General features: G+C 46.2%; 1 protein-coding gene across 14 annotated transcripts in view; it reads left to right on the top strand.

The window, feature by feature from the left end:
• Positions 1-26,309, top strand: part of myt1lb (myelin transcription factor 1-like, b) — a 106,308-nt gene that overhangs the window by 55,999 nt on the left and 24,000 nt on the right. For 12 of the 14 annotated variants that reach the window (XM_040049661.1, XM_040049664.1, XM_040049662.1 and 9 more), the window contains 3 exons: positions 10,895-11,370; positions 17,528-18,709; positions 23,926-24,060. In XM_040049661.1, coding sequence (XP_039905595.1) covers positions 10,895-11,370; positions 17,528-18,709; positions 23,926-24,060 — 1,793 coding nt within the window. The remainder of the gene's footprint in view (positions 1-10,894; positions 11,371-17,527; positions 18,710-23,925; positions 24,061-26,309) is intronic. The other 2 variants (XM_040049673.1, XM_040049672.1) reach the window with 1 other exon arrangement.

Below are 26,309 nucleotides of genomic sequence, written 5' to 3'. Positions count from 1 at the left end.
ACAGAAGCAGAGCGACTGTGAAGAGAGAAAGAGGCAGCCATCCACCCCCGCCAAGCTCAGGAACCCCTCTGCCTCCATGTGCAGAACCAGATAAGGTCGCATTAATCAAAATCTGCCACTTCCCCTTCCAAAAAAACACCGTCTCTGCCATCAGCCCCCCTCTGTGAAGTATCTGTCACCGAAACAGAAATTTCCATATTTAATGGGAAAGCTTTATATCACCAAAAAGACAGTGTGGGCTGAGGGTGAAAGAACAGAGTCGGTCGGATCTGTCAGCTCTGTCATTAGCTTCTACACTTTAGACTTCATGTGGAGCCTCGGGGTTCATTCGGTTTGGCTCCGACGCAATTGTTATCATTCCCGCAGTATGATGACGGAGCCGGTCAGACATCGGTCGCTGTCACGTGCAACCAGAGGAACTATGGTGTAAACAGCGCATTATAAGGTTACTATTTCCTGTTCCTGTGCCTACTGCACGTCAGAGCAGTGAGTCCTTTTTCACTCAGTGAACTCCTTCATGTGAAAATGTGCTCGTTTTAATTCATTTTAAACTAGATTTGATTCAGCTTTACGCTTACTTCACCAGTTAGTATATATTTAGTTTACCACATGTGAACAGTCACAACCCTTTATCGCTCCATTTAACAGCTATTCACTTTGTTAAATCACCATTTTCAAAGGTTCAGTCAATATGTTTTAGCTAACTATAGCTGTTAGCTATTCTTCTAGCAGGCAGTGTTCCAGTCTCTGGAAGCAGGATGAACTCCGCTTGACATCAAGTCACTGAAACAGGTGAACATAGTTGACTGTACAAAGTGTGACCATTATTGTCTTAATCCCCCGTAGATATGAACAGTTAGCCATGTCACAGAGCTCAAAGCCTTTTAACTCTGCTGTGGCTTTATTGTTATTAATATATTTGAAGGAAAACCTCATTAACAGCTGTTTTTATCTTAGCCACGACAAGCATATGACTTTGTGGAATTTGGTGCATCATTGGAAATTAAAAAGTGTATAAAGTATTTAAAATTCGATCAGCCTTAAACATCTGCAGCAGTAATATTGATCCATGTAACACTGGTGTGGGACATTTGTAGAATAATTACTATTATTATAATCATATTATTACTACTACTATTAATAATTGCTTTTACTTTGAATGCGTTATGTGCAGTTTGCCAATAATGCAGTTTTTTATGCAGGGAGGTGTTTTCATCGTGTTTTATTTGCTCCATATCAGTCTGATATGATTCTTTAATTGTGCAGAAATGTGAGGATGCAGCTGAAAATGATGAGACAGGATTATTAAGTTGTTTTAATTCTGGTCATTTTTATGTTGTTGAAAATTGGAGGAAGATGGGAGGGGCTTAAATCATAATGTTAGCTGGTTGTTTCAGTCATCTAGTGTTGGTCAACAGTTATGACTGATATTAGCAGCACTACTTTTAGCGAGTTCACCATTTCTGTCACTTTTTACACGAGTGCATTTTGGCTGTTTCCACTGTGTATCCTTTACTTTTAGGCAGCTTTCAGCTCTTCATGTTTACTCAGTTGTTAAACTGTAATTTCTCGTTTTGTGAGATAAGTTGAATTTATCAGCCTAGGGTACTGCAGACGTACCCCCTGGGGTATTGGTAGGCCTGAATTCCTGTGTGAGAGAATAACTGTGCATTTTTCTGCTGTCTGTTGTTTCCTCGTATGAACCTTTAATGCATTTTAAAAAAGCCTTTGAAAGCATTTCAAAGCCAGGGCTGCTAAATGTACAGTGGCACACACATGCGACTTCCTTTTTGATGACATTTGTTTATTCCCCCTTATTTGCCTCCTGTGCATATTATGACAAGCCTGCAGACTACCTTTCTGACATCACCCGGCGTCAGATAAACAGGTGGTGTTTATGCTTTTTTCATCCTCTTTTTTCTTCTTTTTTAATAACTGCATCCCTGAGGAAAGACATCAAAGGGAATAACAGATCATGTGCGATGAGCGCGGAGCGTGCTAGGGGGACATGATGGGCATGAAGAGGGGAGGCGGGGGGCAGACAGCTGCTCAGGGCCAGCTTCAGGCCCGGGCACATCCTGACCCCTAACCCCTGAACCCACCACCAGCCCTCCCTTCCCCCCCTTCCCCCCCGCCTGCCTCCTCCGGCCAGCCCTTCGCTTAGAGCAGCTGCCAACTAAATTACATCCATGTCAAAAAGCCCTCCTTCTCCTCCACTGCTGGAGAGACAGGGCTTAGTAAACATGGCACAGAGTGGGAATCACAATGAAACACACAAAGGGCAGACGCTTTATTCTGAACGCCAGTATTCGGTAAAAGATGAGGCTGGTGTTTCTTGTTATTGTCGACAAATCTCACGAAAAGAGCGAAAGCAGCCATGCGTCGGTGCATCCATACGTTCTCTGTTCTCCAGCTGCTCCGTGGCTCTCAGCAGAAAGCCTGCTGGTTCCTGCTGGAGATGGAAATCTGGAGAAATGGGACATGAAGATGTGCACTTGGATTTAAAAAGACAGCTTCGTGCTGCAGGTTTTAGCAGTATATCCAGTATAAGGAACAAATCTGCTCATCCGAATAAATGGGCTAACCACGAGAAGGAGCTCCTTTCCAAAATGGCAGATAGGCCAGCAGCTAACTCACCGGCTTCCCTGTGCGATCCTCTGAGTTGAGGGTGATTGATTGAAGTCATTACGCTTGTGGAGAGACTCCTTACCTGGCTAATCCAGGAGTGATTTTAGCTGCAGCATGACAGATAGCCACATTACACCCCCTGATTCTGCTGCCCGATGAGCTCCCTGCCTCCAGCTCTGCTGGAACATTATGCAGAGTAGCTTGTACGATAAACACAGATCAATAATCGACCAAATCTCCGACCTCGGAGTTAATTCAGGGGCCTCGAAACACAAATACTTCATGATATATGATAAATACTGCATTTGTGCTCAGAGTATTTAGTTATTTACTCACAATGAGGTACACAGTAAGTGAAAATCACATGTCATTGTAGTTATTTCAGCTTCAGTCCAAAAGACTTTTTAAGCAATTTAAATGTTCACAGCGAGGAAAACCCGACAGTTGTGCTAAAGTCACGGCACGCTGCAGTCACCTCCATGCTTTGGTGTAGGCTGGTCACAGAGCTGATGTTAGATATTAATTTTCATCGGTTCAGATTTATACAAACGGTCAAAATCACCCACACGAACATCATCGATGACCAACAGGAGCTCTTCTGTTTCCCCACAGAGCTTCTGCAGCATCTTCTTTTTCTTTTCGTTTTTCCTCAACGAACCACAGCAGACACAAAAGCTGCTTCTGTTTCTGAATTTCCACCAGAAGCATGAAGGGAAATCATCTTAAAGGGACTTTAGCTGCAAAAAGTGACCCCGTAAGATCCTATATCTCTGCAAAATCCTCTACTCTCTGATTAAAAACTGCCTCTTGGCTGTCTTTAGATGTCTTCCAGTGTGTGGTAGGCATTAGTTTAACGTAACCCAACAGGACAAAGAACAACCATTGCAGCTCTGAAGCTATAAATTTCCTCCTTCGACTCTTTCAGCATTTCATGTGGTACAACGAGAAAAACCCTGGCCCGTCTCGTCCCATCACAGCCCCATAAAAGCTCCATAATAAAGACACGGAGATGCTCCTCGCTCAAGCGTGGTGCTTAGGCTGATAAGACGAAAGGACTCAGTCCACCATCTCCCAGTAGAGAACCATGGCCTTAAATTTGGAGGTGCAAATGTTTGGACCAGCTGCTTCACACTCGACCGCATGCAGATGGACACACCATGATGCAGAAAGCATCTGTCCATGAAGACCACAAACAGGACTGTGGACAAGCAGCAAACACCCACCCAGAGTCAAACAGCCACTGAATGCATGCTTGACTTTGGGTCGAGGACACAGATTTATGTCACAAACCTGACCAAAGTTGAATCTACATGTAATGCAGTCAGATCAACGCTGCATAGCTAGCTATCGACCCAAACTGTATTAGCAGTGTCCAGGGAAAAGAAAAGAAGCCCAGCTGCCTCCGTGACCTGGATGACTGAGCACCGTGCACACACATGTACCAGGAGATGTTAGCGTATGAGACCACGGCAATGACACTGAGCATATTAGGAATGAGGGCGACTGCAGGGAGATGTTGCTCAGCACACGTGAGGCTGATTTCTCGCCACTGTTGTGCGTCTCAGCCGAGCTGAGCTCCCGGGCTCTCGCCGGGCTCGGGATAAAGGAGGAGACTCGACAGGCAGCGGGGAGTAAGGACACCAGCCGAGGCTCGGATAAAAACAAGAGCAAGAGTTAACGGCAAGAGTCAAGGCAGAGCAAGTGGAGTATTTGACTAAAAGTTGGGTTTGGTAGCTGCAGGCTGCACGTTAGAGCTGCAGCAGCGAGCAGACATGAGCAGCGAGTCTTTGGGGGCCCGCTGCCTCTCAGCCTCTCCACCGCCGCGCCCGCTGTCTGAAATCATTTAAATTACCGGCTGAAGAAACGGGGACTGTGGCATGTTAATGCTTCCTGGAGAAACGAAACACGAAAAGATTACAGTTAAATGATGCTTTCATTATTAACGTGTGTGCGTAAATCCAAGTGGACATGGAACCGCAACACCTACAAACATCATGTAAGTTTCCCTGACAGTGAGGATTATTCCAAGACCGCTGCTCCGAAGTAATTTTTCATGAGCTTTAGGACAGTCTGACAGTTATTCTGCTGAATCTGTGTGTGTGTGTTGGGGTGTGAATGGGTGATAGCAGCTGATATCCAAGCTGGAGCCTGAGCCGCCAGAAAACGCCCCAAATTGCAGCGTCTGCCATGCGCTGAGCCTCCTGCACCGAGACGCTGCCTTTTGTTCTCGGCTGCTCGCGGGAGAAGCCTGACAGCTCTGAAATGATCCTCTCTCCTCTTTCACACTCTCACACACACACAACTCTTCTTCTCTTTTCAACTCTGCTGCCATAGATTCCCCATATTTCTGCACACACACAGAAGACTGGAGGACATGCATGCAAACATGCACAGAAACATACATTCTCCCTCTGCCTCCCTCCTATAGCCTCCCATTTTGCTCCCCGTCTGCCTCCCTCTCATTTTTCCTTTCTCCTCGCTGGCTGGCGGTGAGGATGGTGAATCCCTCATGGATTTCTGGAGGGTATCACCATGGAGACAGGGCTCTGCCACACATGTCTATAGATCCTCCTGCTGGATAGGGAGCACAGTTAGAGGTGGTGCATTCCCTCCATCTCTGCTGTGCTCTGTGGAGGCAGACAGAGAGGCTGCGAAGAATGAGAAAATGGGAAAGGAGGTGGAAATATGGGAGGAAATCCACGGAGCGACGATGCTGAGTGTTTCTTTAACGGTTCTCAAACGATGCTGAACATCAAGAACATGTTCTATGCTGCTCTTTAAAGGGCTCTGCGTGACGTTAAGAGAACATCTACATGTTAGTTCCTTTACATTACAGTTAGTGTGTTTCAGGTTCCCACGTGGTTCCTCATTGGCCCTTTGGGAACATTTTGTTCAGGACTTAATAAGAATCTTCTTCTAGCTATTGGAAATGCTCAGTGCAGCACTACACACAAGACATGTGGGACCTACAAAGAACGTTCCCTCATGGTTCCCCACTGGTCCAGGTCGGTCCTATGCAGACGTTCCCTGTAGATTTTAAAAGGGGATTCTGTTTTTCCTGTTTTGAACAACATGGATGACATTTGGGATGTTTAGAGAATATTCCAAGTGGTTCCATGAGAACAATAACGTACTGAGCATGTGCACATATGAGGCTCAGCTGTTCTTATTAAAACTTTCCAGTTGTTTTGTTTGTTAGTCTCAACGTATCATGGATGGTGAATTTGGGATGTTCAGGCGGTGTTCCCACATGGATCCATCATTCCCATGAGAGCGGTCAGGAAATGGTCTTCAAAATCTTCCATATTAAATTTCTTTATTGGTGACATTACACAGAGGACATCAGCATATGTTTCACGTTGGACACGTGAGAACATCTCAAACATTCACATATGGCTCCAAGTCGGTCTCATGAAATCGTTCTTATGTGACATTTGTTCCGATAATGTTCCCATATGGTTCCCGATGGGTGACGCTGAGAGGTTTCATTGAGGACTCAATCAGGATGTTCACATATGGATCTAAGCTGCTCGTTTAATGTGCGTTTAAGAGGATGTTCAGTTCTGTTTACTCATGGGTCACATGACAGCGTAACACAGAGGACACCTTCAGGATGGACGCCTGTTGGTAAAATGAGAAAATCCCTTAGAGAAGTCAAGAACATTTAATATTGTCTCAGTAAAACGCTGCAGTGTCAAAGGTCAGCTATGTGCACATGAAAACAAAAAAGTTCCCACTTTTAGATGACGCTGCATGTGTTTGTTTTTTCTGTGCAGGATTACACAGGAGACATTTGGGAGCATTTAAAAGACCTGATGGGGTCTGAGAGTGTGCTTATTTCATGAACAACAAGGGGACAGTCAAGTTGTTCTCGGGATTTTCAGGGAACCAGTCTTAAAGTTCCCTCTCAGGTTCCCCAGGATGTTTGGAGAACCTTTAGTTCTGCTCACGATGTGGAGGCAGACACTCAGTGGACTTTTGGACGTTCTAGAAACATTTAGGAGACGTTCCCTTTCCACAGAGTGTTTGCATCGAGCAACTTCACAATTTAGACTCCCGGGATGTTTTGGGAATGTTTGCTGGCAGAATGGATGTTGCCTAATGTTCCAGAAAATTCCCAGTCACAGTGCTGTGTTCTTTAAAGAACAGCGGGATGACAGACATCAAAAGTGTTCGTCCCTGTAGGTCACGACACTGAAGTTCGGTAACCTTTTTAGAACCTTCTGTGACTCTAAATGAGGATGAAGGATGCCGACCTGTAATGTTATTCTAAAATATGAGCCGAGAAAGGAGCCGGGGTGAAAACAGACAGAGAGATTTGAGGTGGGAATGTTTGGTGACAGGAGGAGATGACGAGGGAGAGAGGGGAAAAAGCAGCAGCAGCTGCCTCATCCGTGCGTCACGGAGACAAATAGTGTGTGATGCTAATGACTGGCTAAAGCTTTTGCCCCTGCTGCGAACAGCCGCTAATATGACTGCTAATAAAGGCACCGTGGAACGCTGTCGCATTCCAGCAGTCGCTCAACTGTCGCCCAAAATTAGCCAAACAGGAGCTCTCCCTCTCCCGCCGCCATCCTCCCCCCCGCCTCACATTAAATCGCAGGGAATGGGGCCCTCTCCGTATCCAAAAGGTTTCTTTTCTGCATTAAAAGGCCACTTGTTCACACTGTAATAGAATTTGTTCCATCTTCTAATGCCAAGGATGCCCACTCCATGAAATATGAAGTGGTCTTTTTGTGATCTGAGGCTCTTTTCTTCTTTGATTACTACCTCTCGTACGGCTCACTCTTCTTGGAGGACTTTGTGATGCTGCCGGGGGGACAAAAGCAAAAGCAAACTCAGGATGGTGCAGTATTTTCTCATCGCCTTCCTTTGTCTGCACAGTGCCTGCAGAATTTCTTTTTAATTATTTCTGGAATTTTAATTGCCAAGTGAAGCGAGTGGGATGCAGTGCCTGTGATGACGAACGTCGCAGCCAAGGTCACACAGCGATGGAGCCAGGGAACGTGGGATGGCCGAGCTGCGGAGGCTTCCTGTGGCTTAGTCATCGTAGGGCAAACACACCTTTCACCGTGTCACAACGAGCTGACGGCTCAGGGACGAGAGGACACCTGAGAGCCGGGCGCTCTGTACGCAGCGCTCCTCAACGGCAGCGTGATTAAAAGTCATTTACATAAGAATCTGTGTGGCTGCTCTCAGCGAGCCGGAGCTCTTAAATGGCATCCAAATGTCTGTTGGACCGTAGGTGGAACTTTCAGCAGCGTCAGGTTTTAAAGCTTGTTCACGCTCTGCTAAAAGGCATCTCTGTTTGTACAAGCCTGACCCGAAATAATGAAGCGCACTCGACTCCTTTTAAAACTACAATGAAAAATACACAAGCCAGCAGTTATTATTTGCTATCCATTAGCTGATGTTGCAGAGCAATTATAGCAATTCAACAGCATTGTTTTGATTCAGGTGTAGTCACATTAATACCTGTCAGCCACTGAGCCGGCGCTGAATGCTTGACAGCAAACACCAAGTCAAACGTGCTCCGTGCAGCATTTTCAGGTATTAAACACTTTTTTATTGCCAATTTGTGAACACAGGATAACGTCTAAAATACGAGACGTTGCCCAACTTTTGTTTGTCTGAAAATCCAGGAGATAAAAGGCTCACGCTCGTTCTCCGAGAGCCTCGCTGCAGTGCCTCCCAACACTGAGCGACGCTGGCTAACGTAAGCTTAGAAATGGAGCCGACTAATCAGGACGTCACCAAACGACCGCAGCAGACTCCACAAAAACCAACACTGGTAGCTTCAGATGCTTCAGATGAATACAGAGAGCTAGCTAAAGCCTCGGTCACTCAGGCCTGAGCACTGACTGATAGCCGCCGCTTGCTAGGGGAAAATGAACTGACTGGCTGCGGCTGGTTCCTGGTGGTACCTGTGAAATAGATGGCGAGACACCGATAATGCAAGCCTAGAGACCAGTCAGTAATCCCATGGTAACCACCAGTCGCTAGGGAAAAATATATATTCCCTGCCTGGTTGCTGGAGGTGAAATAGGCTGCAAATCCTCTGCTGTGGTCGCCTGTAGTTTTCTAAAAACGCTGTGAAAAGATTGATGCAAACTGGAAACAGTGACCATTTACCTTCAAAGTAAAAGATGCACCTATTGAAAATGTGTAGTGTCAGCGGTGATGCTAGACTTTTACTTTGAAGGAGAACATCTCAGTTTCTGGTTTGCGTTGCACTTTTTCAAGCTTCACTACAACTCAGAGAGCACGAGTCGAGTGTTTGCAGATCAGTCTGCATATTCCATGCAAAATGTGCATGTCAACAGCAGCAGTGTATGAGCAACCAAAGCAATAACATTGAGGTTTTTGGTGCTGCACATTCTTTGCAACCCAGTTCACTTGGCAACAGCCAGCGACCTCGAGCAACCACTCACCAACCATTCACCAATCGGAGGCGTATGTGACTGAGGCCTAAGGTAGCCAACCATCTGCTGTGTTTTGGGGAGGGGCGGGGCTGCTGACAGGGGCGCTGCTTTGAGTGGATAAGGTGGGCACTTGTAGTTTCAGCACGTCAAAGGCTGCTTTGTTGTGTCTACACTGACAATTGGGCAAACAGTTTTTAGATGCTCTCTCAGCTGCAGGACAACATACATGACATAGAGAACACGCAGGCCGACGGTATCCTGCACACGGTGCTGCACTGGTCGCCTGCAGGACTGCTTCACTGCTAAAATAAAGGTGGAACTGCAGGACCAGAAGACAGAGGGAGGGAGGAGGGGTGAGGTGTTTATCTGCTTTTCACACCGCTCCCCCACTCCTCCCACTCACCTATCCCCCCCCTCCTGCCAGCCCGCCTGCCTTGGCAGCCGCTAACCTGCTGGGACCGGCCCTTGATTTATTTGGAGAGGGCGCTGGAACAGAGGGGCTGGGATGAGTGGCATTTTAATGTGCTTTTGAGATGTTTGGTCACAAGCACTATTGATCACTGTGCTGCAGCACGCCACCGCCCCCTCCCTCACTGTCCTGCAGACCTTCTCGCTGCCCTGGGGGAGAGGTTGTCAGGCAGGGAATGAGTTTCCATGTGGGCTTAGATTAATGAAATGAGCCCCCTGGTTGCGGGGGGTGCAGGGGGTCAGACCATTAAGGAATCTCAGGGCTGGGCGAGATTGAGCCTGCCAGCTGACTGACTGATGGGCGAAAGAAAGAAAGAGAGAGCACGAGGGAGAGGATATTGGATGAAGCAGAGGAAGAGAGGAAACAAAAAGGGGTACCTGAGACCGTCTGACCACTGCGATGAGTTTTTCCCAGCACAAAAGTAGCTCACAGTGACTAACAGCTGCCATTTTCTCCCCTCGCGTGCCGCCTGTGCCATTCGTTCACATCAGGTCCCACTCTAAGTAGCGCAGAACCCGGGGAAACATCCAGAGGTTGTAAAAATGGGAGCCAGGGATATTTCACAGCCGAGTGAACATGCCCAAAGCGTGTTTAGCTCTCTCGCACTCGGGCCTGGACAGGGGGTTTATTTGATGGCCAAAACACTCAGCAGAACTCATCATAATTCTGACTGTGTGGTGCTTTTGTTCTAACGTGCCAAATGTGCGTGCGCAGCCACGACACACACGAAAGGTCGCACACACGGGCGGCTCGGGGGGCCCGGTAGGAGTCGGGACTCTCCGAGATTTGATGAATCAAATGGATTAAGCCCCTGTGATCAATAGCCGGAGCAAATACACAGATTATCAGATTATCAGATTAGGATCTGTCCCCCTGCTGCCGGGGGGAGCCGGAGAATACATTAAAACCCGAGGTGCCTCGGCAAGATTCAATTAATCAGGCTACAGGTTGTCTGTTTCCCCTTACAGTCAATTCCAGACAGGCAGATGTGTTTTGCTTCACTTGGGAACAAGGACATATCAGTTTGGAACAAAGCGTTTGCAGGGCATGCACAGTGATTTTCTCCTGCCGGAAGAGCAAACTGATGGTACCTGAATATCAATGAATGTGGAAACTAAACCAGATCTTTTGCTTTTTGTTTCCCTGCACAGATAGAGAGTCAACGTCTTTGCGTTTTGTTGTTTATCAGTTAATGAGTGCGTGTCTAATTAAGGCCGTTTGGGCAAAGTTTGATCTTCTGAATATTTCTTTGCTCCTGAGCGATGTACTATATAACCACAGCGTCGCAGCACAGGCCCCGGCACAAACCAGAGTGAACGTTTACGGGCAGGTGGTGCTAACGGCTAACGGCTGCCCTCTTATCTCTCCTCTGCAGTGTGTACGGCTGCCCTCTGGCCAAGAAGAGGAAGAGCATAGACAGACAAACCCTGGAAACGTCCCCAAAGAGGAGCACCTACCTTGATGACATGGACAACTCCACAATGGAGGAGTGCTACGAGACGGACGGAACCGAGGAGATGGATGACCGGGAGGAAGAGGAGGAGGAAGGAGCTGTAGAGGATGAGGAAGAGGAGGGGGAAGTGGAGGAGGAGGAAGAGGAGGAGGTAGAAGCCTACATGGACTACAATGTAGAGCAAATGGAGCACGAGGACGGGGAGGTGGAGACAGGGGATGGAGAGGGGGAAGAGGAAGCAGAGGAGGAGGAGGTAGAGGTGGAGCAGGAAGAAGAAGAGGAGGGTGATGAAGGAAGGGTGGTGGAGGCGGAAGAGGCGGAGGAGGAGGAGGAAGGAGTAGAAGAGGTGGATTATGAAGACGGAGAGGAGGAGGAAGGAGAGCAGAATCAAGGGCAAGGTGAGAGCACTGTCATTTCCACCTGTTATTGTTATTGATGGTTAATTATTGATATAACGTGTTAGGCATAATGGGTAAGAGTACCTTCAGTGAAGGGTTTAAAGGCACGTTTTAATGCCACTTTCCACTGAAGCAGCGGCTGTGCAGGTCCAACCGCTCCCACAGGCAGCAGCTTACTGCTGCACAACAACTCCCATCGTTGTGTTTGAGGTGGGAGGTTGTGCCAGTTCTCATTTTCACACACACTGCCTCAGAGGAGGTGAGTCCCCTGACTCCATGGAGAATGACATTTTGATCTGGTTCTGTGCATTTCCACCCCTAAAACACTGGTGCCAGTACTGCTGTTAGTGGATATGGGAGGGGTGACTGGAAGAAACTCATCAGTGATTCACAGATGCAGCCCACAGACTCTGTCCTCCATGACATAAAGTATCCAAACAGTTATCAAGCCTGTCAAAATGTAGGCTAGTTCGTCTGGTTATAGAAACGTTGTCACAGTGGAAACACACCCTGCAGCAGCGGCCCCCAGCCTTTTTTGCCCCACAGATGGTTTAATGTCACGCAATATTTTCACGACCGGCCTTTAAGGTGTTGCGGATAAACACAACAAAATAAAACAATATGACCGAGACAAAAACTGTGGTATTTGGTAAATATAATAGTAAACGTGAATTCACTGTGTAATTGTGTAGCTTTATTAGCAGCGTCCTCCTGAAATGCACCAACAACACTGACAGTAACATCCTCCTCTCTGCCCCTCCTCTCTGCCCCTGTCAGGTCGCTATGGTAACGCGTAAATATTTCTTTCAAAATAAGACGAACAACTACAACACAGGAAACCGAGTTAACGATAAAAACCCTGAAAACCATAAATTTCACACCTGTGAGTCGGTACCAAACGACTCAGGGGCCGGTCTGTGGCCCCGGGGTTGGGGACCGCTGCCCTGTAGCACCCAGGTCCAGTGGACACGGTGCCTGATCTAGAACTGGTTCCATGTATTTCTGCCTCAAAAAGACCAGCGCCAGGCCCAAACAGCTGGAACACGTTTGCTCGGCTCAAAGCTGGAACCGAGGTTACGCATGTAACCAAAAGTCAGTGGCGAATGAAAGGGCAGCTAGTAACTTCACCAGTGACTGCCAGATGCAGCTCACGGATGTTAGTCACCATTTTTTCCCATGGAATTTGCAGGAAATTCTGGTGCTAATGCTACAAACCTGTAGCAAAAATAGCCATCAACAGGTGAGACAGGTAACAAAGCATGTGTTTGAATAAATAACGTTTTAGTGTCTCTACATTAATTGGAAGGTTAAAATTTCACTCAGCACAAAGGCTGGTCATGGCAGGAAGATTATAAACGAATGCAGGCACTGTGTTCCCATCATTGCCATGTTGGTTATTTTGAACTATGTCTAATGAGCAATAGGGAGCATAGGCATTAAAGCGACCTGCAGCATACCCACCTTTATTGTTCCTTTGTTCCACTCAGTTAAGACATAAACTACAAAATAAGCATCGTGTTTTACTCAGTAAGACTTTAAACCAGCGACTGAGACCAGAAACGTATCAGAGCAGTGTTTACTGAGCTGAGATGTGAGGCCGGCAGCAGGCTCGCTTTCATGTAGACTTCTATACAGTCGGACAAGCCGCCCTCTGCTGGCCGTCAGAAAGAATGCAGGTGAAGATGCTGTCTTTGCATTTCAACTCAAAAGCTGAAAAAGCTGTTTAAAATCCAACCAGTGCACAACTGTGTTGAGTTTGTGGAGGATAAATTGTTCCTGAATCATGGTGAACATCTCAGGAAGTGCTGTGAAAGCCAGACTAGCAGCGGTTGCTGTGCTCAGCTAACCAAATTCACTGCCAAACACAGAAATAAGAGTATATTTGTTGGGTAACAGTTTATATTTTCTACTCATAAAAATGGTTCCATTTGCTGTTTCTATTGTTTTTAGTGCAGCACTTGTTCTGTTTGCAGTTTTTAGGGGTGGGCGATATAAACGATATACGATAGAAACTATATAAATTTGGCCAACGATAGAGATTTTGACTATACCGCTATGTTGATGATGCCATCAAGCTGCGCCTGTTTTGGTCAAAAGCATCGCCAAAAACTGCGCTTCCTCCACTTCCGTAACATTGATTCATTAATGTTGAATTCTCTCGCAGCTGCTCTATTCCCATGTTGTTGCAGTATATTAATAACTAACCTCGTATTGTGGATGAATAATCTCAGTTGTTCTCCTGACTGAAGTTTGGCCCGTGTATAGCATCCTGCTATGCGACTGCATTTGTCCCTGACCACCAGAATCCCTCACGTTAACTTTTATCGAGTGGAAAAAAAGTTGGCGTTCATCCTCCAGCTTCACTGTGCTAATGTTATGCTAACATAGCTGTGTCGCTAGCAATCACGTAGCACAACATTATATACCAGGTAGTCCAACTTCAGTAACCCTGCAAACGCCACTGCTGTTTAGTTTTCTGTCTTCATTTATGTTGGAAGTGGTAGCAGAGCTGTACGTTTTATTAGTTTCAAAAATCTCAGTCAGAACATGCTATGAAATGTTTAGGTGTAAACTAGCGAGCTAACTTCCTGCTAACTTCCTGTTAACTTCTAACTCCGTTAAATTTAATAAATCCTGTTTTCATGGATGCCTGGATGTTAAACTTAATTGTTACACCCGGTAAAGCAGCAACGCTGATGATTTTATTAAAGATTAAAGAATTTAGACCGTTTTTAACTCTCAGTGTTCGTTTGACTTTGGGACCTGAAGCGGACGGAGTTTTGCACCCAGATTACTCCGTGAAGCTCCTCACTACGGCAGCCGTAATGCTCTGACAGTCCATCAAGCAGTGCGGCTTACCAAAGTTGTACTAAAACATTTTTTAACAGATTTCTGCAGCCAAAATCGGTTCGAGGTCAGTAAGCACAACCAGAATTCATACATAAGGCACACTCTCGATTTTTGAGAAAATTAAAGGATTTTAAGTGTGCCTTATAGTGTGGAAAATACGTTATACAGAAGAAAAGAATATATCGCGATATATATCGTTACCGCACGTGCTTCAAATTATACCGCGATATGGATTTTAGGCCATATCGCCCAGCCCTAGCTGTGATGTCGTAGTGTTGGCCCGGTACAGGTGAAGCTCCAACGCAGACCTCTGCATTGGAATAAGAGATGTGCACCGACAGGCTGATCCACACAGCCTGTTATTCCTACAGTGATTAGTTATTTCTCTAATATGCTTTGTTAATGTCATTCATTCATTTGCACATTTTCCTTGCATATTATTTTCAGAGCCTTTACTGCAGCTGCTCTGAGACCAAATTATCTGTTGGTTTATTGATTTTTTTTTTTCAGAGAGCTCCTTTTTAAAAAAAAAAATAATATTAATTGCTTCTTCTAATTATGGATAAATGATCTAAATTGATGGAGTCGCCTTTTTTCAGTTATTCCCCATTGAAATTGTTTGACCTTCATCGTCAGGACAGAGGCTAAAAGGAACTAAATCATGTTAAATTACTCAAACGGCAGCCGGATTATTTTGGAAAACGATTATTTTCTCGTTTGAAAAGCTTCTGAGCTCCAGGTTCAGCTGAATGTTGCCTTTCATTTGGATAAAATACAAAAACAGCGCCCCTGGTTTGGGACTGGGATTTGAGAAACTCCTGCCCCATATGTTATCTCGTCTCCCCCCCCCGCCTGGCGTGCCCAACACCAGATCTGGCAGGTTTCTCTCCAGCAGATTCAGCTTTGCACCCCCGCATCACGATTGGACCTGACAGTGCCTTCAAGTCCAATTAAGAGTGAAGCTCAGAGAGAGGAGTGTGTTAACCCTGCTTGGCGCGCAGCTCTACCCACCCAACGTGTTGATGTGGCATCTCGGCAGCCATGTGAAAACATCTCTGCAGACTGGTGTTCATTAGAGCCCACAGCCAAGGTCTTATCCTTAACAATGAGACCGCGGACTGTTGCCACCGCCTCGTCAGCCTGTCAGCAGCCTCTCCCTCGCGTTCTGTGGCTACTGCCTGATTACCATGTATTTTTGATAAGTGCTTTGCATGCTGCCGTGTGCTGTTGTTGCCAAACCCTTCTCTATAATCATCATGATTTTTATTGGCGTGGAAGGACTTCCTGCATTTACGTCTGCAGAAGGAAAGCAGAAACCTCTTTCCGTCGCTGGGCAAATACGGGCGCTGTTCTGGAGCGTCACCCAACACCACTACTCTGTTTCCCGTTTAATCTCTTTCACCCTTTTGTGCACCTTGATTGCTCTTCAGACTGTTTCCATGCAATCAAAAACGAAACCTCTGGTGCAGAATAAGAAGCCTTGCACTGTCAAAGGCCGGTCATTCGTGACTGCTCCCTCTTCTTGCTCCGAAGCGGCGATACTGTGCTGCTTTCGTTAGCTCGTAAGTGTGTTTGCGCAGGGAAAGCAGTGTATGTGTAGAAAGTCATGGTTACCTCTCACCTTTACTTGACGTCTGAAATCCAGAATGAACCAGTCACCATTTTGTGGCTGTGATTGCAGTCACCGGGTTTTAGGCTGTTGGTCTGAAACGAGGTGAGCAAAGACGTTTGGACATAAATCCGTCAGCTAAAAACATCTAGCATCATCACGCCAAACGCAGGATCTCAGTGATGGAGATATCAACGTCATGCAACCATTGTAGAAGTTGTTTACAGCTGATTTCACGTAGTCTTCATAAAAACTGTCAGTAGGTTCTTCAAGTTGCACAGTTGATGCATAATGTTTTCCTTTTGACCCCCCAGTGTATGAAAATGTAGATCTCATCCTTTGTAGCTCCTTGGAAAAAAAAAACTAAATTCATATCATTGTTTTGATTACAATTAAGTTTTTGAACCCAGCAGTAATTAATATTTCATCACTAATGAAACAGTCTGCATCACTAATTACATGCTTTTTCCATTATGTTATATTGTTTTCTATAATTATTGTTATTATTATTAATATTATTTTTTTCCTTGCTCCTTTGCACCAAAAGTGATGCAATCTCTCATTAGATATGTGTCTGTGTGAGCCTGTGGGTTCATTTTCTCTGCAGGAATGTAAGTGGCAAATGTGATGCCAATGTGAGCGATGTGCTCTTGGCGGCTCGGGGCGGAAATGTGAAAGGAGAGATTGGAAGTGCTCCAGGAGTGAGTGCTTGAAATTACTGACAGAAGAGGTTCAGTAACCTTTCGCAGTCTGTCAGAATCAATTAGGCACTGAAAGGAATTCTAAAGATGTTGTTGATTGAATGAAAAAAGGAACTTTACAGGCGCGCGATGAATAGCTGCTGTTTGGGGTTTATGGTGGTGCACAGGGAACATTTTATCTCTTAGATTTTAGACTTTCCTGTGAGAAATGTTCACAGTAATGCAATGTTTTTAGTTTCGCTTTCGGTTTTCACACTACAGACTGACAATTTATAGAATTATCAAGCGATATCATCACCCTGTTAATACTCTGAGGTCCAAGTCGTCACTGATGGCAACCCCCAAGCAGCCAACCGTAACCCTGTATGGGAAAAAGGTTGGTAGGTTGGTATAAGTCATTTTTGAGCCAAATAACAAAGAAAATAATCATTATAACAGATACATATTTTAAAAAAGTCTTCCCACCTGTGAAGGGCTAACTTTCACCAGGGAATCATTTGGAGTGGGAGTTGGACGGCTAAGTTAATGCTTAGTAAGCACAGTTTGAAAAAGTAGCCAACGCCACCTTTGAAACAAGGTGTCTTCTTCTAATAAGGTTTCCATTTGGGCTAACAGATGAAAAAAACAGATAAAGGCATAGATGAAAACCTAACCTTAACCCTAAGCAGCTCACTGGTGATGTGGTGGGTGTTAAAGGATAATCAGAGGACCTGTAAATTAAGAGAGGTGGGGAAAGGGGTAACCTAGAACTTGTTTGATAGAGTCTCATTTAGCAGAGCATCTTTCTCTGGAATTTTCCCAAACCACTGCATTTAACTTCCTGTGCTGATTCACAACTCAGAACACAAGCTGCTGTTAAGACTCTCAAAGTAAATTATTAGGGGAAGCAAAGAGTTCCTTATCCAATTTAGATGGACCAAGCCCAGAAATCTGATTTAGCAGTAAAATAGAATGACGGAAATGAAATTACAAGACGCTTGTTCTTTCTTTCCAACAGAGGACGATCAGATGAGCAGCGGTGAGGGGGCCGAGGGCGATGGCGGTGGAGGCGGAGGCAGCAGCACTTCCAAATCCGGCCCGACGGCGGAGAAAGACGACAACAACAACGATGAGTACGAAAACTACGACGAACTTGTGGCCAAGTCGCTCCTGAACCTGGGCAAGATCGCAGAAGACGCTGCAAACCGTGCCATGACGGAGTCTGAGATGAACAGCAACTCCTCTAACAGTGCTGAGGAGGAAGAGGAGGAGGAGGAGGAGGAAGAGGAGGAGGAAGAGGAGGAGGAGGAGGAAGAGGAAGAGGAGGAGGAGGAGGAGGAGGAGGAGGAAGAGGAGGAGGAGGAAGAAGGGGATGAACCTCGGAGGGGCGATCTGAGTTTGGACGTCGACAGCGACGTGGTTCGGGAAACGGTGGACTCCCTCAAACTGCTGGCACAGGGTCACGGCGCCGTGCTGTCTGACAACTTGGACGGACAGGAGTTCGAGGACGGCACGGCCAACAACAGGGATGCGATTGACTGCACGAACAATGGGGTAAATGCGCACAACGGTGGTAATGGACAAATTAAGACCACCAGTAATGGACAAATAGAAAACAGCGATGAGGAGGTGTGTTTGAGCAGTCTGGAGTGTCTACGGAACCAGTGCTTCGACCTCGCTCGGAAACTCAGCGAAACAAAGTCCATCGACCGAAACGCTCCATCCCAGCAAAATCACTTCTCATGCGACGATCCCAATCAACAGCCCCAGCATCACGGCTACGGGGACTTCCACAACAGCCAGGACGACAGGCGAATGCTCGATAGGAACTATTCCGACATGGACAATCTCATGAAGCTCGAGGAGCAGCTGAGCCCACGCTCCAAGGCCTTCTCCAGTTGTGCACACGATGACCGGTACCACACTCACCACCGGGACTTCGATGAGGACACGGCCTCTGTGACCTCAGACCGATCAGAAGAAGTGTTTGACATGACAAAGGGGAATCTGTCCCTGCTGGAGAAGGCTATTGCACTAGAGTCCGAACGCGCCAAGGCAATGAGGGATAAAATGGCTGCCGAGGCTGCCAGAAGAGACGGGGTGAGGTATGGCCATGAAGATCACGGCCCGCGGCACGGCTACGGCGTTGAGCGTAAAGCCCGGCTTCCTGATGGTATGAAGAAGCCTTTCTACCATAAAGGTGAGCCATTCTCTCAAACACGGATGCACACCATACGACAACAGCAGCATTTAAGCTGGTTCAGTGTGGTTTCTCATTTTGTAAAAGAAATCCGAGTGTTTGAACAGTTTTCAGTATGAGCTGTTCGATCGGTAAGTTCCTCCACATTTTCACAGTGTAGCTCATTTTAGAGAATTAGGACAGTTAATCAGCTCGACCAGCTTGGTAAACAAAGAGTATCATGGAAATGGGAGGATCGCAGCATGTTCCACCAGGTCATCGGGAACCCAACCAAAATTTGGATTAGCATTGGGCTTTGTGCAACACCTTAATGGAACATCTTTAGCTTCAGAAATTTTAGCACGTGGCTAAAATAAAACCCAACCTGAACCCTAACCCTGGACCGGTCCCCGGTGACGTGGCGGATGTTAAGACCTTAACAAGCTCAGGTAAAATGTTTTCCTGACAACTCTGTATTTTATCTATCCTGTGCTGGAGGCCAGGCAGCCCACATGCATTCTGGGAACCTCGCTGTAACCCCAGGACAAGCTTTTTCAGCCAATTTGGAAATTCGCATCTCGGTAGCAGCGGGAACGGCAGCAGCAGCTTATGTTGTTAAAATAGGCCAGCATGGAAACATCAGAGGGTAGGCTTGTCAGGCATAAGTAATGGCAATCTGCACGGCCTGTTAGGACCGAAAATCTCATCCCTGTGATGCAGCTTGGGGTAAAGCTGCCTATTTTTAAACCTCTGCAAACACTTGGGAGGAGAAACCACAAAATAGAGGCCTTCTGTCTGCAGAAAGGATTCATTCTGCAGGGAACTCTTTACATTTGTTGAGAGTAGCTATGAGCTACCATTCAGATTGATACCGACAAATATCAAGCTAATCCTGCAGTACAAACACTGCAGAACACCCTCGGTTCTAATTGTTATGCTGTGTACTGCGCACAAAGTAAAGTCACAGAAAAATTACATTGGCATTCACGCAGCGGTCTGATTGCAAATTCCTTTGTTTAACTCTTAATTATTCTTCTTATCATATCCTTTACAACAACAATATACGGGCCTAACAAGGTTAAATTGCTCCCTCCCATAAGGAAGATATCAGATGAGAGCAACAAATAAGAGCATGCTAATTCACAGCAGGATGGTATCACACCTTAAATGCCACACATCTCACAGCAGGTTTATATTGCGACTTAAATGCCACACAAATGCTAATTTCAAGGGCCTTCTGTGGCCTCTGTGTCTGGCTAATGTTGGAATAATGAGAGGACGCAAGACGGCTGCGTCACGATAGCATCTTCCCTCAGGCGAGATAGTAGCAGACACTCGTTGACCAGGGTTCTTGTGCGTGATTTATAAAGTAGAGCATGGCGAGGAAGAGGGCGGGACGGGGAAGAGAGAAGCATGAGGTTGAGATGAAAATTGAACAGTATCAGAATGACCGATAACGAACGACGGGCCTACTGACTGCACATTAATTATCCAGAGATGGTATGGTAATGGGGGCCATTTGCTATGCAAAGCGCAGACCGTCCCCAGCCACAATCAATATCCACTGCTTTCTAATATGCCTTCCACTTGGCTGCCTCCACTCCTCTTGCAGGGAGTGGAGCTGCCTCCACTCCTCTTGCAGGGAGTGGAGGCAGGCACGAGCGTCATGTCTGTGTACACGTGCGGTCAGGCGTATGGAAGTGGGGAATTTTTTCCAACATACAAACATTAACAGCCAATGTAATAAGAAGCCATTAAAAAGAAGCCTCGGTGTACACGCAGGCCGCGTTATCAACGTGATATTACCCTGGTGCCAGACACGAGAGCCAGACATGACGGAGCAGTATGTGCCGTATTCATGGGCCCCTGTAATGTGACATAGATGGACGACGGCCACCGAGAATAACGAGAAGTTTTGTTCTGATGAATGAGAGACGAGATTTGCTTTGGTGACTCATTAGTAAATGAATGAGTAGGTGTGCCTTTATGTCCCCTCTTCATTTTGCCTTTTATGAACTCCTTCCACTTTGCCACATCCACACATCCATCCATCCATCCATCCATCCCTTTCATCCATCCAACCAGGCACCCATCCTTTTCAGCCATCCCTCCCTCCCTCCCTCCATCCATCAATCCATCCATCCAGATCTAGTTCCCGGGGTCTAGCTCCTGTCTCAGGATCTCCTACTGGTTGGAAACCTCACCTCATGAGGCACAATGGGCCTCCAGTTATTACAGGCATAAAATAAATCTTGAGAAGAGCAAAAGTTCAGGGAATTCAGGTTTCTAAAGATGTTTTTAGACTTAAACTTCAACCACTGAGCTTGCTAATGTGTGTTATTACCTACTGTTGCAGCCTGGAAGAGTTAGTCAGCCAGGTAAATGTTCAGACTCAGGAGTATTTACCTTCAGTGGTTCAGCTGATCTCCATCCACTTACAGGAGCCCGTTCACTGCACTCTCTGCACCAGCAGCATTATTTCTGAATCTCGCAGCTGCACCAGACAGTCGTTCCGACTTTGACACACAGTTTGCTCCATTAACCCCCAGCAGCTCCAGGTCTAACCTCTTTTCTGGTGTCAACCCAACATGCATTCGAGGCCTCTCGGGAGACAGACAGCTGCTGGTAGCACTGCTATTTTCCCACAATTTTCACAATCAGATCTATTTTTTATGGTGAATGGTAATTGGACTGGTATTTATATAGAGTTTTTCTGCTCTCAGTGAGCACTCAAAGTGCTTTTACGCTGCAAGCCACATGGATGCATCGGAAGAAATTTGGGGTTCTGTATCTGGACACTTTGGTGTCAGGATCGAGATGAATCAGTCGACCTTCTGATTACTGGAAAGCCTTTTCTACCTCTTGAGCCACAGCCGCCCCCCAAATTATATAACAGTGTATAAAATATTCTTTTACAGCCATAACTCAGAGTCCTGGTCTCCATTTGAGGCTGAGGCCTGACACTTTTCAGTCAAAGCTCATTTCTATAGATTGTATCCTTTATTTTATTCTTCCGGTCATTACCCACATCTGCTGGTGATGGGTGAGGATAGGAATGTAGACTGGCCAATGAATCGAAAGCTCACCTTCACGCTCGGCTCTCTCCTCACCACAACAAAGTGTAGCAGTCCTCCCCCACTCATATACAGAACCCCAACCTTCTCTTACTCTGCATCTCAGGGCTTTATTTTGGTTCATCGCTCCGTGTTTTAGTCGGAGCTTCTGAGTTACACGGGCCTTTGAAACTTTAATCAGTGGTCTCTCTTTCTATGCTGTGAGATAATTACCCCTCCACTGCCTACTCTTCTAAAACACGCTCCTGATAAAGGTTTCTGTCAATCCAACGACTCCAAATTCATTCTGCACTCTGACACGGCTCCAAAACTCTGCCATGAAAATGCACAAACCTGTTTTCACTTTCAAATATCACATATTTACTGCACTTCAGCTTGACTTTGCACACGGGGTCAGAGGGTTTTAAAGCTGGATGGTTGCATTTCCAGAAACAATGCCAGTTGGCACAACTTGGCATCGCTGCTTTTTGGTGGTAACCTGAGTTTGAAGGGAACAAGAGATCCAGGTTTTGGAAAGGGAAACACAATCTTCTCCGCTGTGTGTGTTTGAGGACATGTGTATGCACCCAGCAAACTGTCACGTGCAGCTGTGAGCTGGTTTTAATGAAGAAAAGCATCTTTCTGTTGAAGGTCAAACATGTAAAAGTTCTAATATTTCACAATTCCTTCAGATTTAAACAAACAGTAAACAAACTCAATCAGAATCTCTGCTTCTTCATACAAACACAGCCTGGAAATTCAGAAAGTGTCTGTCAGTTTCACTTTATCATTATAAATGAATATTCATGCATATAAAATTGAGTTTCAAATGTACATTCATTCATGTTTACATAATTGTGGTGAATATTCACAGAGAGCTTGTGATAAATAAATGTTAGTGGTCCTGGTCCATGGCCGTCCCTGCATCCCTGCACCAAAGGCCAAATGGTCTCTCCCAAAAGGGGAGAGGGAGAACAACATCACAAATGTTTGATGAACAGAAACTTTTCCTTTCAGAAAAAGTTCGTTTGGATTTGGTGCATGCTGTCATACTTCATCTGACCACAACGTATAATATGTGTGAAGGTATTCAGCTGATATGAGCCTCGTATATGAGAACATGCAAACAAAATCTCTGTTGCTAACCTGTAAAACTGTTTCTATGGTCAGTCAGAGATCACACATCCAAAATTTCAGCCTCCATCCGTCTGCGTTAACCTGAGAGTCCATACTCACAGATATTTACCCTGAAATATTTGAAGGACTGAAGTGTCTGTGGTTAGCTTACAAAGAATGTCTGAAACGCGGTGAACGTGATGTCGTGCGACTCCATATAAATAGTCCTTTACTTTGGATTTTAAGATTTAAACTTTAAGCTGTATTGTTTAACTTCATAATCACCTCATTCAACCATCAGGATCAGACAGCTGGCCGATGGGTAAAGGTGAATAAAGGTGATAAGGTGCCATTTATCCCAAAGTTAGTGAAGAATACACGATGTGAAACCAAAAAACAGATGTGTTAGCATGAAGTTGTTCTGACCTCATTTCATGACATCAGAAAAAACACATGCAATCGTAAAAGTACCGTTAACGTTACTAAATCGCAACACGAGGCAGAAGCTGCTCTTCATCTCAGAATAGTTTTATTCGTTTCTTTGTTGTTAATTTAATGTCACTGTTTCCATGGAAGCAGTGAACAGGGATGTCCTCAGTAGAGGTTCCATCAATGGCAGGAGACGGGGCAGGCCGACACATGTAGAATATAAATACCATCGCTGTTATACTCTGTCATATATGACGTGTTCCAGCGGCGGGTGTTCATATTAAATATAACCAAAGTTTCTAATAATAAGCTCAGAACCTGTGCAGTAAACTCAAGCTGCCGACTGATGTAAACAGTCAGTCAATCACAGTTTTTTTCTATTCTTGGCTCAATATGAGGTCACAAAGATGTAATAGAAGCCCCACCCATCTGCCCTTTATAGGGGCAGCCAATCAGAAGAAAGCCGTGTTAAAGAGGGAGGAGCTAAAATAGCTTGTTTCAAACAGAGGATGAACCACAGGGGGATTATTTTGAAGCGTGAATCATGCAAAGCAGCCCTGCTGGAGTCCAGAGAGGAGTTGTAATGTACAGTCAGCTGCCGCTTGGGTGCTAATAACCACTACATCTTTCCCCTCACAGACGCTTCACGTGTGGACAAGAAGGAGAGCCGGTGTCCAACGCCGGGCTGCGACGGCACGGGTCACGTGACGGGCCTGTACCCGCACCACCGGAGCCTTTCGGGCTGCCCGCACAAAGACCGGGTGCCACCTGAAAGTAAGCACTCAGCAGCAATGTTGTTGCTCAGGCATGCTCGTGCGTGTGGTGTTGTGAGTGTCTGATGCCTCGGGGATTACACGGGTCACGGCAGCACTTCTTTTGTGACCTTTTGCACGGGGCCGTGGGTTTGCTTGCCGATTGCCTGCCTAATGTGCCGTGGTGATGAGGTGGAAATGAGGCTGTGATAATGCACTAATAGCTGCAATGCAGCGACTGGAGTCAGCTGCATTGACTGACAGCGATCGAGATGTGGGTTGCATGCTTCATCAGTGTATATGTGGCTGAAAGAAAAGGTCTTTCCTTTATTTGTGTACCTTTTTAATTATTTTTTGAGTCCTTCAGTTTTCTCTAAAGTCTGAAAAGCTCACAGACCTTGGTGCGCGCTGCAGCCGTCCACGCCACAAACCCTCTTCATTTATTTGTATTCCTTGCTCAATTAAGTTTCACTGGATAGAAAGGCAGTGTCATATCTCCGAGCCACAGATCAAGTGAAGTGGCAATAAACATTAGCCTTGAATGAATAGTGACGTTTCCCTTTAGAGAACTCACCCCGGCTATTTAGTCTCATTCACCTTGTGCAAACTTCTCAATAAAAGCCCCCTTTACACGTTTCATTAAACGCAGCGTGAAAATCAAGTTATGATCCGCTGTGACCCGGACTGCAATCAAAATAAAAGAGGAGAAATTAGTTACCATTAAGGGCAGGCTTGTAAAGACCAGCACAGTGTCACAGATGTCTCTTGTTCCGTGGAGTGCCCCCCGCACAAGGTCTCCAACCTGAGATGTAATCATCTCCCAGAAATGTGAAGTCGCTCAGGGCAGCTGACCTTGAGTGGGATCAAGAGCCCCAAAATGGAATTTGGAAAGGTCTTGAATTGATTGTCACTGGAGATGTGGGGATATGATATCCGTGTTCCTCCTCCTCCTTCTTTCTCACGTCCGGCTAACTTTTGGAGAAGACGATACCACGGATGATTCAGGCGTTCGGGGAGCCGTCCCACTTTCTGTTTTTGTACCAAAACTGGCCGCGCATCAGCCAGGAGTGCAGCAGGTGGCGCTCATGAGTGCTTTCACCTGCTTCGAGACAAAACCATGAGATTTGTATTTAATTTGCCATCAATCCTGAAATGAAACAGGATGCAACAAACAGCTTGGGCTCGAGCTAAGTGTCTTTTTGCGCAGCACCTGCTGTCCAGAATGTTGGAGAAGCCTGATTTTGGTGTGCTGGTTACAAATATACCCAGTACGGGTGTGAAACAAGCTTTAGGGCGTTAGGGCGTGCTACCTGTGTGCCCGTGCACCTGAGCAAACAGATGTCATTCCATCAGGACCGTTGCTGTGCAGAGACGTTATCGGGAGCTTTCAGTGTTATCGGTCGTGTCATGGCTGACGTATAAGCGGCCGTGCACAGAGACTCCTGTAAAGACAAATACATGCCACACATGTGACTGCCTGCAGGGCGGATTCAGCGGCGGGCGAGCCTCTCCCCCCTGTTAACACATTTGCTGTACTGAATGGACGATGTATTATTAATGCAGTGGCTTCATTTAATTGGGAAATCACACAGTGCAGCCACACTCTTCCTTTCCTTGTGAAAAATGACGATTAAATTAGATCTCAAATTCATTAATTCCCGTTGCTGCTTGCCCATTGTAGCTCCGTTCTTGTGGAATATTAAAATATTTCATCAGGGAGTCGTGTTTTGGTCTTTAAAGTGATTTACCTTTGGTGCACGCGACGCTAGCGCAGCCACATCCTGCTGCGGTTAATATCTGCGCTCACCGATTCTGCCTTTAATTCCTCGGCATTGTGCGTGCGTCCTCGCAGAGGGCAGGAAAAACCTGGGAAATGCATAATGTATTGGCTTTTGGCGAGCTGAGGCGGCGGGCTTTGTCCAATTACCTGCACCCAACACCAATTAGTATATAAGGGAAGGAGGATGATGAGGGGTTAAAGTTTAAGGGGGTGATAATGATGAAGCTGGTGCCGATGGGGTTTGGCCCCGCACGTCAGCGGTGTCATGCCGACCCCTTCCTCGCGCCCCCGCCTGCGGTGCTCTGGCGCTCCTCTTGGACATCCATAGATCATTAATCTAAATGGCCGGTTGCCGAGGGGATGCGAGGCAGTTATGGACTGTTTTAATGGTAAACGGTATTGAAGACTGCACTCTTACTCTAACGACGAGCACGTGATAACAGAGCGCACTCCATCACGGCGCTGCGCCCCTCTGTCTACTTCTTCATTGA

Source organism: Simochromis diagramma, unplaced genomic scaffold, assembly GCF_900408965.1.
Source record: "Simochromis diagramma unplaced genomic scaffold, fSimDia1.1 OVJJ01000456.1, whole genome shotgun sequence".
Taxonomy (NCBI): Eukaryota; Metazoa; Chordata; class Actinopteri; order Cichliformes; family Cichlidae; genus Simochromis; species Simochromis diagramma.
This window is presented reverse-complemented; position numbering and strand designations above follow the sequence as displayed.